Source organism: Anthonomus grandis, chromosome 5 (genome assembly GCF_022605725.1).
Source record: "Anthonomus grandis grandis chromosome 5, icAntGran1.3, whole genome shotgun sequence".
Classification (NCBI taxonomy): Eukaryota; Metazoa; Arthropoda; class Insecta; order Coleoptera; family Curculionidae; genus Anthonomus; species Anthonomus grandis.
In genome coordinates, this window is record NC_065550.1 from 36590117 (window position 1) to 36610656 (window position 20540).

At 30.7% G+C, this 20540-nt stretch overlaps 1 protein-coding gene across 1 annotated transcript; it reads left to right on the forward strand.

Annotated features, from left to right (window-relative positions):
* Window positions 1-5333: 5333 nt before the first annotated feature.
* LOC126736775 (uncharacterized) lies at window positions 5334-8224 on the forward strand. The gene is made up of 2 exons (XM_050441306.1): window positions 5334-5820; window positions 7443-8224. The coding sequence occupies exons 1-2, from the start codon at window positions 5643-5645 to the stop codon at window positions 8222-8224; spliced, it is 960 nt and encodes a 319-aa protein (XP_050297263.1). The 5' UTR covers window positions 5334-5642.
* The last annotated feature ends 12316 nt before the right edge of the window (window positions 8225-20540 follow it).

A 20540-nucleotide genomic window follows, 5' to 3' on the forward strand; every position in this document is an offset into this window, starting at 1 on the left:
TTTCATCAACCTAACCCTTAGTCCCCCACCCACCCCAAACATTTGCCCAGTAAGAAATTTGTTTGAAAAATCACCGTTTTTCGTCTATAAAATCCAATCTAATAGCACTGTTTTTGTATTAAATATTTATTAACATACATAATTATATCAAATTTAAATAAACAAACTGTGGTATTAGATTATATATTATTACTGGCTATACTAAAATTCTTAGGTTTTGGGGAGAGTGCTCGCTCTCTAGTTCGGCAATATTTGACCGGTCGAACTCAGATAGTGAAGCTCAATGGGAAGCAATCCTCGGCTATGGATCTCTCTTGCGGAGTACCACAAGGGTCTATTCTTGGTCCTCTATTCTTTACCCTGTATACGTCTCAATTGTGTAACAGTCTCAAATATTCAAAAGTCCATCTATATGCCGACGATTCACAGGTTTATTTCTCTTTTCCTCCTAACAAAATCTTAGAAGCTAATGATAAGGTATCTTATGACCTTAACATGCTAGCAAAGGCATCGGAAAATCATTGTTTGAGTTTAAACCCAAGTAAATGTAAGGTTCTTCTTTTTGGTAGGTTGCATTCCAGAGACACATATGAGAAATTTGTTCAGATTAAATTGAATGGTCAACTAATAAATTGTAGTAATGTGGCTAGGAATCTTGGAGTTTTATTAGATGTCAAGTTGAGGTTCACTGAGCACATTGATCAATGTATTAAAAAAGCTTTTATTAACCTTAAGCTACTTTATAGTCAAAGGCAGCTCCTTAAAAAGGAACTAAAAAAAGTTTTATGTGACAGTCTTGTATTGTCCCATTTCATTTACTGTGATGTTTTGTATGGCCCCTGCCTTTTGATAAGTGATATAAAAAGAATACAGTACATTCAAAATTGTTGTGTAAGGCTAATTAATGGAATGAGAAAATTTGATAGAAGTGTGAGTAGTGAGTTACGCTTGATGAGATGGCTAAATATGAGTGAAAGGAGGTTACTACATAGTCTTGTTCTCTTTAATAAAATTGTCTTTAAAAAATGTCCTAATTACCTTTATCAGAAAATTAAGTTTAGATATGACGCTCATGTTTTGGACTTAAGAAATAAGCATTTTATTACACCTCCTCTTCATAAAACTGTTTTATTTGAGAGGAGCTTTAGTTACTGCATTCATCTGCAATATAATAAAATTCCTCCTGAGTTAAAATATATTTCACCTTCTATATTTAAACGAAAAATAAGCAGTTATATTACTGATCTCTGTTAGCCTAGAGTGTCGTTAAATATCTATTCTTTAACTTATTGTAAATTTCATAAGTCTGTGTGGTTATCAAACGTTGTAATGTTAATCAGTTGTGCATATAGGCAGTTAGAACTTAATATTTTGTAACTATGCAATTATTTAAGATACATTTTGAAATTCTTTGTAATATCTAACCTCAAGCTGATTTGTAAGGTTAAGCTAGGAAGTAAGCTTCAAGCTTGCGATTTAGAATTTACCAATTGTAAATTTTAATAAAGACATTATTATTATTATTATTATTATTATTATTATTATTATTATTATTATTATTATTATTATTATTATTATTATTATTATTATTATTATTATTATTATTATTATTATTATTATTATTATTATTATTATTATTATTATTATTATTATTATTATTATTATTATTATTATTATTATTATTAACGACGACAGTAGCTGTTATTCATGGGTATTATTTTGGAAAACCATGATTTTTCAAAACAATTTCTTACTGGTAAGTTGTGGGAGGTGGAAGGCGGGGTTAGGGTAGGGTTAATGAAAAACGACTTTTTTGCCAAAAATAATTCCCTTAGAGGAAAAACTTTGTAATTTACTAAGGAAATTAAAAAAAAATACCATTCAAAAGGATTGATTTGTTAAAAACTATACAAAGCTTTCCATGCTGTCCATAAGTGATTAAAAATAAAGAATAATATAAATTATAGTTAATTTCCTGTAACCTAAGAGAGTCAATTATTTAATAAATTAATTTTTTCCTTTCAAGGCATTTATTTTAAGCAATAAAAATGTTTTTTATCAACCCTACCCTTACACACCCACCCACAAAAACAAATTACCAGTAAAAAGTTATTCTGCAAAATCCCTGTTTTTTAACATGATACGCATGAACCAGAGAATCTTCTTGTTTTATGTTATATAATATATCTGTTTCATACTATACATTTTATTGTTATTTTGACTAAACGTTTTTAATTTTAATCGATAGATAACCTGTTTAAAATAAACGTATAGAAACATTTTGACACCCTGTATATTAAAAAATTAAAAAAACTAGACTACTCTAAAGTCTTTTTTGAATAAAGGACTAAAATCTATTCACAAAAAGTCAAGGTAATAGAATTATTAGTCCAGGAGTGCCTGTAAGAAACAAAATAATTTGTTTTCCAAGCAACAAATCATACATTATTATTGTTAAATATAGATTTAATAATGGATTTGGTATATTTGTCAATCGTATATGGTCAAGGTATATTGATTAATTGTAGAATATAAATATATCATATACTATTCTGTTTACAAGTAGGAGAAAATTTCGGCATTTAAAAAAATTGACACGGCATTTACATAACTAGTTTTTAAACTCGATTACTACACCTCAAATATTTCATTAAATTCTTCTTGCAAAAACATTGTTTTTCATGAATATAACCCTTAGCCCCCCACCCGCCCCAAACATTTGCCACTTAAAAAATTCTTGAAAAATCACCGTTTTTCGTCTATAAAATCCAAGTTTTTTTATTAAATATTTATTAATATACATATATATAATTATACTAAATTTAAATAAACAAACTGTGTTATTAGATTACATATTAACGACGAAAATAGCTGTTATTCATGCGTATTGTTTTCGAAAACAATGATTTTTGAAAACATTTTCTTACTGGTAAGTTGTGTAGGGTGGGTGGGGGGTAAGGGTAGGGTTAATGAAAAACAGTTTTTTTTTGCAGAAAATAATTGCCTGAGAAAAAAATGCTTTTTAAGAAAATTATAGGTGATAAAAAATCTATACTTTTCTCACATAACCTTAAGGTTTAAGATAAAAGTAGCTTCAGTTAATATTCGCCTTTGGACAAATATAACGTAATGTGTGCATTTGATACCAAATAAAGACATATTTATTTTATTTATTTTTACGAAGCCTTTGGCTAGGAAAAAGATTGATTTTTGTACCATTTTTAAACAAAAAAAATTAAGCTACTTTAAATGTACTAAAAGCGACCATTTAATACGATTGTCAAACTAAAGTTTTGACTATTAATTATTCACAAATGCTAATAGAATTAAAGAAACAAAAAGTATTGAAAGAATATATAATTGTAAGTTATTAAAACTTACTAAAAAAAATCTTGTTTTAAGTAGATAATTGAAGCATTTTTTTAGAAATAAATAGAGACTCTTTGAGATATTATTGAACGTTGAACGTATAATATAACGATTCTAGTACAATTCTTGCACATCAAATTAAAACAGTCAAACTGACATATCTATAATCAAAAGGATTGGCCGGATAAAAGTTATATTTATAGAAATATATAATATTCTATTAAACCCAATAAATCATCATGGCCACCCCTTTTACTGATAATAAAGTTAAAAAGCAAAGTAATGTAAGAATAAAAATGTACTTTTCCGGAAAGCATCCATCATTAAGATTGGTGATGATTAATTATTCTTACGAGAGAGAGAGAGGGGCAAAACCTTGAGAAAAGGGGTGAAAAAAATCACAATTGTACTTATACCGGGTGTTCATTATATCTCTTTTATAACCATTTATAATTCTCCCTTTATAACCTTTGTACAAGATTAAACAATTATATATTGTAACCTGGAGTTCAAATTTTTTCAAAATTTGAAAGAAACACCATGTTAAAAATGAAAGAAATTAAAAAATGTCGGGGGTGGTGAAAGTTCTTTGTAATCTTGGACATCATTTAATATTCTTCCTATTCTCAAAGTTCAACACACCAAAGAGTGCAACGGGTTCTGACCAATTCACACTGTAACTGTCTATGAGAGGTTCTTTAAGTGATGACCTTACTTTAGTAGTGTTCCTAGATGTTAAAAAGCTTTTGAAACTATTGATAGACGAATTTTAATAAGAAAACTTGAATTATTGGGAGTTAGGAGTAATGTTTTGAACTGGTTTACATCTTACTTGTATAATCTTCGATTTTGGTCAAGGGAATGCTATAACGGTTCTTTGAATATTTTGAAGTTTATCAGGTCGATTAGACTTCAGGAGGACCTTATCTGTACACTTTTTGGTTATTCTCAACATACGGGAAGTATTTTTTTTTTAACGTCCAAAGTTTTAGACATGTAAGATGACGGTTAAACGGTATCTTTGCGGAAATAATGACTCACAGAAGATATGTGCGCCTCATCGAGAGCTACAATTTTTATTAAGAGTTTTTTTGAAAAAACTTTTTTTTTGGGAGAAATATTAAAAAAAATTAAAAAGTTGTTTTTTTAGTTTTTGCTGAGTGAAATTTTTATGGTGCAAAATTAAAAAAAAAATATTTGGGCCAATTGAACCTGCATTCTTTCCGAATAAAATAGCGCATCAAGTTTACCGCTATCATTTATACAGGGTGAACACTGTTTATTCGAAAATACTCTTTTTCATTCGTTTTTTATTCTAGTTTTAATAGCTTTTTAGTGGTGCTACCTAGAGCCAATTGGCTTATAAACGGTGTGTAGCCCGTAATAAGGAGAATGCTTTCCAATATCAACGGTACTTCTAAGTAAAACCGTTTTTAAGTTATACATTTTTTAGCATTTTTTGACTTTGGAAATTAATTGTGCGCACCCTGTAAGTCACAAATGAATCAAAACCAATCGAGCAAATGCGCCATTCATCTCGTTATAACATATTAAAATTTCAGTTTTTTACCATTTTTACAAAAATGTTTTTCCAAAAAAGTACCAAGCGCGAAAAATCACTCTGCAACGAAAACGGGGATTTTCGCCGAAAAAAGGCCCTTTTTATAATCGAAATTTAACTACTAAAACTGACTGTAATCGGGCCAGAATTGATGTTAATGTGTTCCTAAAGGTTTCTACTATTTTTTCATGTACAAATCATAAGGTAAAAACCTTTTTTTATACCTTAAAACATCGTCTGAAAATGGCCGATTTTGACGTCTATGCCCAATTTTAATAGCATCTTTGACAACATGGCGTCAAAGTGGACGAATCGGCTCGGATCTGCTTCCTTATTTCATTGATAAAATAGCTCAAAACTTTCAGGAATTTGTACGGAATTATTCAAGAGACTCTGTACAATCCGAATATATGCATGCATATCTTTTTCCAAGTCGGGTTCTTAGGCCTACCGCACACTGGCAACTTTAGATAGGCAACTTATTAATCATAAAAATAGAACACAATAATATTTATGATCTGCCGCACACAGGTGATTATTTAGTTGCGGCAACTAAAAAATTCCAACCTGTTGGATTCTTTGAGAGACGAAACAGTTGCTGATAAAATAGAACAAGCTTGTTTTAAACGGGATCGCGCTCACTGGTGATTTGCTTTGAAATAAGTTGCTTTGTAGTTAATATTTGTCGATAAGCCGGCAAATTACAACAAAAATGGCTGCTATAGATGTTGAATTGTTTATTACTGAAGTCGAAAAACGACCAGCATTGTACAATACGAAACAAAAAGAATATTCAGATAAAAATCTAAAGAAAAAATTATGGACTGAATTATGTGAAAAATTCATTGAGAATTGGAATGAACTTGGGGATAAGGAAAAGAATGAAAAAGGTAAGTTTTACCAAATTATTTTATGTTTATCAAGTCACAGATTCAACATACCTACAGAATTATTCAAACATATACAGGGTGTTTTTAAATTTGGGGTTTACATTTTAACACTATATAGAATGTAAGAAAATAAAAACTTTTATAAGAATAAAATTTTGTCCAAAAAGGTCTTGATTCTGAGATACAGGGTGTAAAAATTTTTCATTTTGCTAGGAGACTAAACAATTTAGGTCATCTGTTTATAGGAACTTTTGTTCTTATTTTGACCTACAAAATGTCGTTTTTAAAGCACAAATTATAAAAGTTTTTTTTTAACAATCGGTTTCTCGGTTATGAATGAAAAAACATGTTAAATAAAAATGGCCTAAAAAATTACAAATTTTTGTTCTGCCAAATAATAAAAATATTCATTGCATTTAAATAAAAAATAAAGTTTTTTATAATCACACTTTTTCATCATCAAAATTGCTTTCCTCCAAAATACAGTGTGTTTAAGTTAGCAAAATGTAAAACGTGAAGACCCTGTATCTCAGAAACAAGACAATTTAAGACAAAATTTTATTCTTATAAAAGTTCTTAGTTTCTTGCGTTCTATATACTTAGTGTTAAAAGAAAAACCTCAACTTAAAAAACACCCTGTATATTCACAAAAGACCAGAACATAAATTTTTAAATCTTATCATATTGCCAAGGAACAGACCCTTGAGGAGAAATAAAGTAATTTGCAATATAATCTCTAACTGTATACCCTTCATTGTTGCTCCTTAGTCCAAGAGCAGGAATATCTTCCAATGGACATTCATAAAAGGTGTCTTCAAAATTTAGTCCATCAAGTTTTCTCACATAATTGTGTAAAATATAGCATGCTTTTGTAATGGAGTCGCTAAATTCAACTTGGGTATCTAGAGGCCTGTGGAGTATACGCGACTTGTTGGCTAAAATTCCAAATGTACACTCTATCATTCTACGTGCCCTCGAAAGTCTATAATTAAAGATTCGTTATTTTACGGTTAAATTTCTGCTTGGATATGGCCTCAAAACGAATTTTGAGAGAGCAAAAGCTTCATCTCCCACGAGCACAAACGGCATAGCTTTTCCATTTTCATCATTAGGAAGATTTTTTTCATTCGGAATATTTAATTCCTTCTTGTCAAGCAAATGCGAAAATGCCGATTGTTTAAATATGTTGGAATCACTTGTCGATCCATAAGATCCTACTTCAACATATATAAAATTATAATTGGAATCTGCAATGCCTAGAAGAACAGTAGAAAAGAAAGATTTATAGTTAAAAAATTCGGACCCAGATTTATCAGGTCTTTTTATTCTAATATGTTTCCTGTGTACTGCTCCCATGCAATTGGGAAATTGTGTTTTCTCATTAAACTCATTGGAAACTCTTATCCAGTCATCATGATCCGGTTTTGGCATATAGAGTGGCACCAAACATTCCCAAAGTTTCTCACATGTGTCTTTTACAATTTTTCATATCGTTGTAATTCCAAGTAAATATTCATAATGTAGTGATGCAAAGCTATTTCCCGTTGCTAAATACCTAAAAAAAAATTGTCTAATATACATCATGTTTTATACATCATATCATATACATAATGTTTTTTTAGGTAACGAGTTACAAAAAAGATGGAAAAATCTTAGGACATGTTTTAAAAGAGAGTACGATGCTCAAAAGAATATTGCCTCTGGTTCTGGGGCTAAAAAGAGAAGGAAATATCTTTACTTTGAGCAGCTTTTATTTCTGCGGGATTCTATAGAAAGCAGAATTAGTTACAACAGTCTCGAACAAGCTACTGATGATGTGGAAGATAACACAGAAACCAGAGAGGAAGAATCAGAAGCTAGTGAAGCTACGCAACTTCGTACTGGTGCCAAGACTGACCATTCTAGAAAGAAAATTTACCAAAAGAAAACTCATCAGAAAACATATGAGGAATCTCTGCTTCAGATTTTGAGGGAAAAAAAGGATACAGAGAATGAAATTGACGAAGATAAATATTTTCTTTTGTCTCTACTCCCTTCATTAAAAAAATTTAATGAAGACCAAAAATTTATTGCACGAACGGAAATCCTGAATGTGATAAGACGCGTTCGTATGTCGGGAAGCGGCCAAAATCAAATTCCCCATGAAGCAAATGCTTTGCACCACCAAAATACTGCCAAAAGTCTTGCTATAAATATTCCTTCAACTAGTGCAAAAGGATCACATTATGGAGATGATAGAAATAGTTCTTTGCACTCGCCAACATATTCCTACCACCAAGAAGGTTATAACAATGTTATACAAAGCAGCAATCGCAATCCAAGCTATACTCTCAGCACAATATATTTCAGAATTTTCCGCAGGACAGGTACAGGTTTATGCAAATACGTCCCAACAGCAAATTGATGATGAGTCAGAAATGTCATCTCTGCTTGAATTACATTAAATGCTTATAATACTAATATATTTCTTCGTAATAAATATTTTTCGATAAAATGAGTTTTTTTCTTACCTTAGAGTTACGGCCAATCTTTCCTGTGGCGGCACAGCCATTCGTAATTGTGTATTCTGGTATGAAATATGAGGACCTATCAACACCAGAACCTCATCAAAGCTTCGTATACTCATACGGAAATAATTAAAAAATTTATTTGGATGTTCCCTCAAAGTGCTGAACAATTTATAAAATTGCCCATCTAGAAGTCTTTTACTTATCAGAGGATGGACCCAAAATTTTCGCTTTCCTTTTTGACGACGTTTTTTTAAAATCAAAACACAAACGCACGCTGTTTCTAGGAAATCCATTTCGACTGAGGTTGCGGAGCAACTATTCAGTCATCATTGGGCGTTATAAATAGATTTGCAATAATTTTTAGTGACTAAACTATTTAATCGCCGAGATTGAAAAGTTGCCAGTGTGCGGTAGGCCTTATAGCCGTAATAATTCGGCAAAGTTTTGACGTTTAAGAACTTACCGTGTGTTAAAACATTCATGCGACACAGTGATCTATACAAGGCATTTACTAGACAAAAATGACAATACAGTGGGTCCTAATGATAAAAAAAATCTAATCGGGATTTAATGTGTATTATTATTTTATGTGGGATTATTTTTATTTTGTTATTTACCTGATTTGAATGAAATTTGGTAATTGAGGTTAATTATTGATTTTTAACAAAGTTTTGAAATATTTAGTTTAAGGGTCACGTGACCGTCAAAACTTTCTTCCTATTGGTCCGATTTCATTAAAATTTGGTATTTGGGATAAAATTCTTTAATTTTTGCAAACTTTTGAAAAATTGTGCATAAGTCTTTACGTACAGTGTTGCAGTCCTATTATGTATTAAAGCATTCTAAATTTAGAGCGAAGCTCTTATCATATAATGGTTCTCTGAAGCATAATACCCCAAAAACCGTAAAATCAAAATTTGTATTTATGTAGCACTGAAGCTAAATACATACCTCATTTATTAATTTGTTCATTTCAAAAGTAGGTACAATTAGCCTCACACCCCGCTCTTTCTGGTATAACAAAAACACCAATTCTCCATGACACCTTTACATTGTTTTATTCCCATATTTTCCAATTTTATTCCCGATCCAAGGGGGGGAGGGAGGGCTCGCAAAAATATCAAAAAGAAGGAAATTTAAGAGTGGGGCGGAAGGGGGGGGGGGGGTGAGATAGTAGGGCCGACGTTGCCACAAATTTGGATCTCAGGTGTGCGAGAATACGCCCTAATTACAAAACTAATTACGAGGAGCAGTACTTAAAAGCCGCTTTATATATTAATAATATTATTTATTTGCTGGGAGCAGTGTCGCCCCCCGTCGTTCGAGCGCCACTTTTCTTTGTTATTTATTATTTTGAAAAGGGCGGCTCTCGCCTCTTTTGCCCTAGGAATGGGGGGAGGGGTGGGTGATTTATCAGTTTTCGGTCGGCGAAAGAGGGCGGGGTGAAAAAACAAGGGCGGTTGGTTAATAGTAAAACAAATATCGAATTATTAAGTCTTCTTCAACTTATAAAACTGAAGTATAGAATAAGAGAGGGCAATAAATAAAAAACTGAGTTTTTTAGAATTTTTGACCTATGTACCCTAGTAATTTCTTTCTAAGCTCACTCTGGCCACGCACAACTGATTATAGGTATATGTAATCAACCGGAATATGTAACAATTCGTTTCTGGACTTTTTTATAACAAATTTATTCAAAGAATTTCAGGAAATAATTTAAAAACTTAGGTTCTCTGAGTAAAAACTCTAACAAAGCATATCATGCTCTTGTATTCATCATTCAAGGTCTTTAGAAAAATTATATAAAAAGCCAGTGTCCTGTTTCTTAAACAACATACAGTTTAGACAGAGGTTTTAAAAAACCTTGTTATTAACTGCATTAATGACTTGCACTCAATTGGGATGAAGGTCTGTGCAACTATTTGTGATCAAGTACTAATATAGCCACTATAAAAGAGTTAACTAATTAACTATATTGAAAACAAATCAACTCTATAGCATTTTGTTGTTAACACTCTATATCACGTTGTTTAATACACGTTAATGTATATCATATTTTTTTCTAGATTTCTCGGTGTATGATATTCCATTATTGACTCATCTTAAAAAAAAATAATTTCCACTTAATGGCGATAAAAAAATGGCACAACTACTACAATTTTCAAAGTGATACGCCTTGCTTTCGAGATATAAAATAAGGTTTTTTTCACGTTTTACTCGAAAACCTTAAGATTATGTGAAAAAAATATAGATACAAAAACTATAGATTTCTTTATCACCTATAATTTTCTTAATAAGCATTTTTCTCTCAGACAAATATTTTCTGCAAAAAAAAACGTTTTTCATTTACCCTATCCTTACCCCCCCCACCCACCCCACACAACTTACCAGTAAGAAATTGTTTTGAAAATTCGTTGGTTTCCAAAAGTAATAGGCATGAAAAACAGATGGTTTCATCGTTAATATCCAATCTAATAACACAGTTTAATACAATATTTAATACAAAAACAGTGCTACTAGTTTAGATATTATGGACGTAAAACGATGATTTTTTTAACATAATTTCTTACTGGTAAAATGTTTGGGTTGGGTGGGGGGGGGGTAAGGGTTTTTGTTGATGAAAAACAATGTTTTTGTAAAAAATATTTATTCAAAATTTAATTTAATAACACTGTCTATTTAAATATGCTATAATCTTATATATACATATTTAATATAAAAATAGCGTTATTAGATTGGATAATATAGACGAAAAACAGTGATTTTTCAGAAGTATTTCATTAAATATTTGAGGTATAGTAATAGAGTTTTAGAACTAGATATGTAAATCCCGTGTCAATTTTGTTAAATATCGATATTTTCTCTCTTTTGTAAACAGAATCGTATATGATATACGTATATTCCTTGACCATATACGGTTGATAAATATACCAAAACCAAAAATTTACTACAAAATCGTTGAATAAATATACATTCAACCATAATAATCAATTTTTTGAGATCATAGCAAAAAACTGTGATGCTTGAATGTCAAATTATCTCGAAACCTGTGACTAAATTTTTATTTATTATTTCTTATTGGAACAATGATCAAAAGACTAAAAAAAAGCATTTATTAATTTAGCGGTAAAATTGAAGAAAAATTTGTTTTTTTACAAATTTCGGTTTCTAAAGACGAAATATAAACTTCTACCCTAAAATCATTAATTTTTTTAAAATAAGCCCCTAGACATGATATTCACTTTGAGGTAATTTTTGGCAACTAATCTTATGATAAAGTCATTTTTTTGATTATCAACGACTGTGTTCTAAAAATTAAAAAAAAATCATTATACCCCATCGACATGGTACTCTTTTCTAGCAATTTTTTTCTAACTACAACGATGGTCTAATTAGTTTTTTGATATGGTTCACTCTCACACTAAAACTCCAAAATTAATTTTGTGCGTTGTTTTAGTTACTCAGTTTAATTTTTAAGGGTTTAGTTGGATAAGGAGTCAAGTGAAATCCAAGCTTTTCAATTTTTTTTTCTTTAATCGCTAACGATTCGCCCTATATGAGGTCTTTCTTCAACAATAATTCTTGGGAAAACACCCAATAAACACGTGTCGTGTCATTTTGCTGCCAACATTCCCAACTTAATTGAATGTCAGTTTTTCGATTGGATTTCCCTCGTGTTCCTCTAGAAGCTGAGCCAATTACTTGAGGCTAAAATGCCATTTTCCACAAAATCCCCCATAAGGGACTTTGATAATAAATCACGTGAAATGTGAATTCTTTCATAATCACGCTGATATAATAGGGAAAAATCCATCTTTATCAACTAGTATGGTACAATTTGTACTCCCTAATAAAGCGATTGCATAAAAATGCGCCCTCGAAACCGTAAAACGTGACGTTTATTATACGTCCAAATAGTGAATACATACACAACTTGAATTTTTTAGTTTTGATCCGAAAAACCGGGATGGCAAACGTGTAATATGGCGCAGTGCATATGGGATAAGGCAATTAATGGCCAACTGACAGGCTCGTCAATTATAATTCACGCTTTATTAATGAATTAGTCGGCTGGGAGGGTGTGGGGGGAGAGGCATTTGCATTTGATACCACTACAGAAATTTAGTTAATTTTGATAATATCAGATGGTATCGCTATCAGAAAAGTTACGTGAAAACAGATTTTGTTAAAATTAAAAATTTTTTACTAAATGTAAGAAAAACAGAGCGTTTTCGTATTTTTTTTAATATTATCTCTTTTTTTATTCTCTCTGCATATTTTCTCTTACAGATCTTTTGTCAAGATGTTTATCAGAAATTCAGTTTTTTTGTAAAATAAAGATCAATTAATAGTACTTGATAATTAATGTACTTTTTTAGCACAACCGGCAAAGGTTATTACAATATAACAATTAATCATATATTAACGACTAAAATTAAACTAATGAAAATAGAAAGCCATAAACTATATTATAGGAAGATTTAAGGGTAGAAAGTAATAAGTGTGTGCACCGAATTATTTACTAAATATAACATATAAAACATAATACTTTCATTAGTCAAAGAATTTTTTCAATAGTCTCTTTAACCGATTTAAATTATCACAATCCTTAATATTAGCTGGTAACCTATTAAATTCAATTAATCCCCTGCAAAAAATACGGTTCAACATTTGACTAGTGTGACATCTATCATAGATAAAACTTGTACGGTTTTTAGTACTATAATTGTGAACATCTCCCAATGTTCCTGTTCTATTACAAATACCCAGACGGCCCCCAATGTCCGTGAAATATGCCACTTATATTATCCCACGAATATGCCAAATATCGTATATCTCTTTTCGAAATGTCAAGTTTTGACAGAAGGTTAGTTTTTTCATATGAAACACCCTGTATATGACTTCATAATTAAATAAAAGAGGAATTTCTGATTACAAATATCTATGGTTTAACTACTTTTAATTAAACCGTTTTGGAAATATCGGGCTCCTAACTTTAAAAAAATTAAATATTGAAGATCTTGGTAGGAGGTGCATTGTTCTTGTTTGACTTTTATTAAGAAACAAATAATTCTATTATAAATTATATTAACCAAGTTCATAGACAATTTATAATTAATAAGATAGAAAAAATTGAACAATATTATATAAATTGTATTAATAATGGTGGTGGTCATTTATAGCGGTTATAATTATTTGGATTTAATTTAAACAACTATTAAAAGAATGTAGTTTCGTTAAAAAAAACTAAATTAAAGTCTTTATTGTTTCTATTTGATTAATTTTTCTTACAAAATAGCCTATCAAGATCTTACATATGTTATTTTTTTCAGGTTTGGAGCCCACAAAAACAATCTTATTAGATTGGATATTCTGGACGATAAACGGTGATTTTTCAAAAGAATTTTATTGGTCAAATATTTAGGGAGGGTGGGAGGGGGTCAGGGATGTTTCGACAAAAAATAATGTTTTTGCACAAAATATTTATCCAAAATTTAATTTAATAACACTGTTTATTTAAATATGATATAATTTTATATATAAATATTTAATATAAAAACAGCGTTATTAGATTGGGTAATGTGGACAAAAAACAGTGATTTTTCAGAAGAATTTAAAATATTTGAGGTATAGTAATCGAGTTTAAGAACTAGATATGTAAATGCCGTGTCAATTTTGTTAAATACTGAAATTTTTTTCCCTGTGTAAACAGAATCGTATATGATATATGTACGTATATTCTACAGTTTAATAAATATACCTTGACCATATACGATTGACAAATATACTAAAACCAAAAATTTACTACAAAATCGTTGAATAAATATACAGGGTGTCTCAACAGTCAACAATAAGCCGATAAAGGGCAATAGGCCAGGTGCTCAGGGATTCAAAAAAAATACTAAAAAAAATCTATCTTAAGTACTTTTGAAATTATAGGCATCCATAGAAAAACGAGTAAGATTAGTTGCCAAAAATTACCTCAAAGTGAATATCATGTCTAGGGGCTTATTTTAAAAAAATTTATGATTTTAGGGTAGAAGTTTATATTTCGTCTTTAGAAACCGAAATTTGTAAAAAAAACAAATTTTTCTTCAATTTTACCGCCAAATTAATAAATGCTTTTTTTTAGTCTTTTGATCATTGTTCCAATAAGAAATAATAAATAAAAATTTAGTCACAGGTTTCGAGATAATTTGACATTCAAGCATCACAGTTTTTTGCTATGATCTCAAAAAATTGATTATTATGGTTGAATGTATATTTGTTCAACGATTTTGTAGTAAATTTTTGGTTTTGGTATATTTATCAACCGTATATGGTCAAGGAATATACGTATATCATATACGATTCTGTTTACAAAAGAGAGAAAATATCGATATTTAACAAAATTGACACGGGATTTACATATCTAGTTGTAAAACTCTATTACTATGCCTCAAATATTTAATCAAATACTTCTGAAAAATCACTGTTTTTCGTCTATATTATCCAATCTAATAACGCTATTTTTATATTAAACATGTATATATAAGATTATAGCATATTTAAATAGACAGTGTTATTAAATTAAATTTTAAATAAATATTTTTTACAAAAACATTGTTTTTCATAAACAAAAACCCTTACCCCCCCCCACCCACCCCAAATATGTAACCAGTAAGAAATTCTTTTAAAAAATCAACGTCTTACTTCCATAATATCTAAACTAGTAGCGCTGTTTTTGTATTAAATATTATATTAAACTGTGTTATTAGATTGGATATTAACGATAAAACCAGCTGTTTTTCATGCGTATTACTTTTGGAAACCAACGAATTTTCAAAACAATTTCTTACTGGTAAGTTGTGTGGGGTGGGTGGGGGGGGGGGGTAAGGGTAGGGTAAATGAAAAACGTTTTTTTTTTGCAGAAAATATTTGTCTTAGAAAAAAAATGCTTATTAAGAAAATTATAGGTGATAAAAAAAGCTATAGTTTTTGTATCTATACTTTTTTCACAGAAATGTTACTATCAGAGGAGAATTACATTACAAAAATAATTTGCAAACATTTAAAAGTGTTTCAAAGAAAGGATGTAGTCTTCATAATATGATTGACCCTGTTATTATAGAAAGTGGTCTGCAAAAAGTTAATTCGCTGAAACCTAAAGATGTTGATAAACTACTTACTAAGCACCTTGGTAATAATTGGAGGTTCCTGGAAGAGCTTAGATTTTATAAAGATGTTCTCGCTAATGATACTGAACAAGAGGAGCTAGTAGTTAAAGAACGAGAAGTTAATATTACGTTAACAGTTGATGAAGAAGCCATAGATTTAGCATTTCATTTCAACTAGTTTTGGTATCAAAAATGGCATTCTCCATCAGTTTTTCCTATTTTTTTCTTAAAATCGTTAGGAATTTAGCTAAACTTACATTACAATTTGCCGTAGTTTGCCATTTTCTGTTATATGAAGCCTTTTTGCTTTAATATCAGGAAGAATAAAAGTATAGCAAAATTTAGTGCTTTGCTCAAAAGTCAAAATGACGGAGATTGCCATCTATCTGATACTAGACCCCTCAATTCTTCCATGAGTGCATCGTAATTTAATAAAAAGATTAGCAGCTTGTCGTGATACTAATGCTAATAATTTTGAACATTTTCTCTAAATTTTTTTCAATGGAAATGCCTTAATTTTTATCATTAAACATAGGCAAATTAAAGTCATTTTCTCGTAAACGGAACGCTATATCGAAATGAACTTAGAGTACCTTTTTCACATAAAAAACTCTAGAGTTTTATAATTTTCAAACAAAATCGGAATAACCCAGAGCGTAAAAGAAATAGGGATGTGTTAACCCCTACCCACCTCCGTATGTGACTAAAACTTTTTAATTTTTTTTATTTAGTAATTTAACTACTATTTAATGTGTCATCAAAATTTTATTGTAAACGGTTTTAAAGTTATAGATCATCTTTAAGGTGTTTTATTAAAAAGGAAATAACTAACTTCCTTAGGAAGCGTTTGTGAATAGGAATTTTTTGTCTTATTCATACCCCTGAAAGGATGCCGTTTACTTTTGAATCGCCCTGTATATAGGGCCCCCCTAAACCTCGATTACAATCGATACCGATAATGATCGGAAGTCGGTGATTCGAAATTGTCCGTGAAGCGAATCGCTGGGGCAATTGGTCAGCCGTCAGCGACAGCAGCACCGGGTCTGTCTGTCCGTGTAAATACATATTAATTTCGGATAGAGATTAACGACCGAATAACGCATTTCTAACTAATAACCATACTCAACCCTCCTCCCACCAGCACCCTCCTACGCCTAATTGATAACAGGTCCAGAGATTGGCGACCTGATTGAGTCTGGATAACCGTGGATCGTTTTCCACGGTTAACTTAGCGCATCTATGATCAATAAGGGAATCATTTATCGTGCGTTTAATCTAGAAAGCGTTTTTTACCTCAGGTGATGTTTTTTTATAGATAAATTTCGGATGACATTTAAGTTTATTTTTCACTGACCTTGTAGGTAACGGTTATCACAGACTATAATGCTCTCTTAATAAATTATTGTTGAATAAATGCCTTAACGATACTGTAAATATATCTTATGAGGTAGATTTAGTATCTCTTAAAAAAATATTCATCGAAGAAGTTTCCTACTTTGGTGTTGAAATGAACTCAAATCTTTAATTATAGAAAAGAAAATCATAGAATGATATATCAACCCTAATTTATATAAAATTAAAATTTGATATTTATCTGAATTATCTATCTCAGTTTCTAATATCTATATAAAGTTGTCACTATTGAGTATTTCAGCTTTCTATTAGCATGCTTTCTTCGCTTTTTAGTCATAGCTGACCCATGAAAAGTTGTTTACAATAAACAGTGGTCAACTGTTTACTGTAACCGTTACACTTACGTTGAACTACAACTTCCTCAAAGGAAAGAAATAATAGCTTGAACTGCCTGGAAGGAAAATAATTTTTTTTTCAGATAGTGGAAACCTTTCTTGAAATTTTCGTCACTGAACTGTCTAGAAGGAAACAAATGGTAATTTTGACTGTCTGGAAGAAAAAAATTCTTCCAGGTAGTTGAGGCTATTTTTTAAATCGGTTTTGTTAAATTATACCTTTAACTGATATGTCTATCCATTTCTCTGCTTCCTACACTATCGAAAATTATAAAAGAAATCGGGAAAATAGGGGTCTAGTGAATTTATTTGAAGAAGCTGTATTCCAGATTCCATAATTCTAACTCTTTAAGTTTCAAAGATATGAGCACTTTGTCCCTTATAATCCCATTTTTTTTCAACTTCCAATCTCCATTTTTAAATGCCGATTTCTTTCAATTAAAAAATTGTTTAATTTCCAAGGCTGATTTCCCAATTTTTCAAAATTTTTAGGAAAAGCCCTGAAATATGTATTCAATGAACTTATTGTAAAGAAACTGTGTTTTAAATTTCACGTTTCTAACCAATCAATCAATCATATGCTTTATTGTCAAAAAATTACAAAATTTTGTAAACAAAGCTAATAAAAAAAACATATAAAAACTAAACAAAACACACAAAATAAAAATAAATATACAAACAAAATAAATACATGCAAAACTGTCCAAAAACAATGTACCTGGTCAATATACATCATGATGTATAAAATGTCAATAAAAATAAGCACAATAGTCAATAACAGTAAATTAATTAAATACAAAATGAAAGTGCAATTCATTTACTAAAGAAAAAAAATATATATTCTTTATTTTAAGACATAAAAATAGGGGGTGTGTGTGTGATATACAAAAAGTTATCCTAGAAAAAAATCCTCCACTGGGTACAAGGCTTTTTCCAGAAAGTAGTATGAAATCGAGGTAAACAAGTAATTGATTTAATTTCCAAAGGCAAATGATTATGCATCTTTTTGGCTCTGTATAGAATAGAGCTTTTTACTAACTCGGACCGAGGGGTTTGCAGACAAAGATCCATACACTGCGTTGCGAAGTGAATAATTGTGAGACGGCCTACTTGGCATTTCTGACTTATGTTTGTGTACTAAGCAAGTAGATTCCAATATGAATAAAGAGGGAAAAGTAAGTATCTTGTATTTTTTAAAGATTTCTTGACAGTGAGCTCTGCTATTAAGTCCAAGCAGATACCGAACTGCTCTCTTTTGGAGTTTAAAAATGCGCTCAAATTGAGTCACACCGCATGTGCCCCAGAATGGAAGGGCGTAACGTAGATGTGACTCAAAAAGGGCATAATAAACTGTTCTTGATGTTTGAAAACTTAATTCCCTGGAAACTGATCTTAAGGCAAAACATGCTGAACTTAGTTTTTTATATAAGACATCAATATGCAAGTCCCATTTTAGGGAGTAGTCAACATTAAGTCCCAAGAACTTCACAGATTCAACAACGTCCAAACTGGTGTTGTTAAGTACAAAGGCTCACACATTTAGGCACAGAAGATTAGAATCGCACCACGATTTAATGGTAATTAAGTCATTAGAAATAGTAGCATGTAGTGCCCTAGCATCCGGATCGCTCCATGTGAAGCTAGTATCGTCAGCAAAAAGACAGATTTTGCCACTGATGTTAAGATTGGCCATGTCATTTATAAAAATCAGAAACAAAATAGGTTTGATTCAATTCTATTGGTTTGCTAGAAGACTTCGTCGTATCAACCTTTACAAGCTGATTTCTGTAACTGAGATTTAAATTACTCAAGGGGCGTTCCTCTGAACCCATAGTGATTCAATTTGTCAATTAAGATGTTATGGTTTACACAATCAAAAGCATTGGAGAAATCACAAAAAACCTTCTTGGTTACCGAGATATGAGCAATTCGTCCCTAGACATCCCAATTTATTTTTCAAATTTTAGAGCAGATTTCCGAACTTTTAAAGAGTTTTGGGAAAAAACCCTGCAACATGTATCCAATGAATTTATTACTACGTTCCAAATTCCAGATCTCTACATCTTGTAGTTTCATAAATATGAGTCCTTTGTCCCTTTAAATCCCGTTAATTAGTCATTAATTAGTCCCTTTAAGAGTTTTTTTTAGCTTCCAAGACTAATATCTCCACTTTTAAAAGTTTTTGGGAAAAATCCTAAAGTAAATTTATGACAACCGTGTTCTAAATTTCACACCTGTAACTCTTTTAATTTCAGATATAAAATATGAGCACTTTGTCCCTAGAAATCCTGATTGTTTTCGATAATATTTATGTTCCAAGGCTCAATTCTTAACTTTAAAAGCATTCTATAAAAAATCCTGGAATATGTGTTCAATAAATTTATTAAGAAAAAATACACAAATATATGAAAATAATTGTTTTCCAGAAAGTTGAGGCTACTTTTTGTGATTAGGAAGGAATTTTGAGCATTTTACTTTAAAGTTTGTTAATATATTTTTACTATATATTGTATTTTCCGAGTGAAGGCACATTATTAAACAAAAAAACTATTATTTTAGCTTTATTGAAGTTCTGAATTTCCTTTTTAATTGCGGTTATCTTTAGGTTATTCAATCTCTCTTGATTTTTAGCTATTTATGCCATAAAATAGCTGATAAAGAAGAGAAATTCTTCCAGGTCTATATATTTTAGGTCTTTCAGTAATTTGAAACAGTTTTTATGTTTTCCAGACCCTTGAACTAACCTTGAGTTTTTCAACGTCTTTTCATGCTTTTCAAGTAATTTTTCACGTTTCCGACATTCTTGGATTAATTTTTCATGTTTTCCAGACGTTTGTATGTCTTCCAGGGATTTATTAAGTCAATTGACTTAATTTTGCGTTCATTCCCGAAATAATAAAATACGAAGGAAGGAGACATTTTTTCGAATCCTTTCAAAAACTCTGCAAGACAAAAATTTAATAAATTCCCAGAAAATGTTTCAAAATGCTGGAAGACGTAAAAAATGTATCCTTGTGGTGTGGTGAGTGGTTTAGTCGTCAAATAGTTCCCCTTGACGGTTCATTTTGGCCTAAAAAAAATGCACAAAAACCACCCTTCTACACCCTTCCCTTCTCTTCGCCGATTGTCTCGAAACCTTATAATATAATAAAACATCCCTGGCGTGAAACAATAAACGACGTAAAATAACGTAAACTAAAAGCCGTTAACGATCTGCCGTGTGACGGTAAATAGGGCGAATTCGCCCGAACCGAAGGACAAAAGTGAGGAAATGAAAGTGGTGGCGGTGGTATCAACAGGAAGCT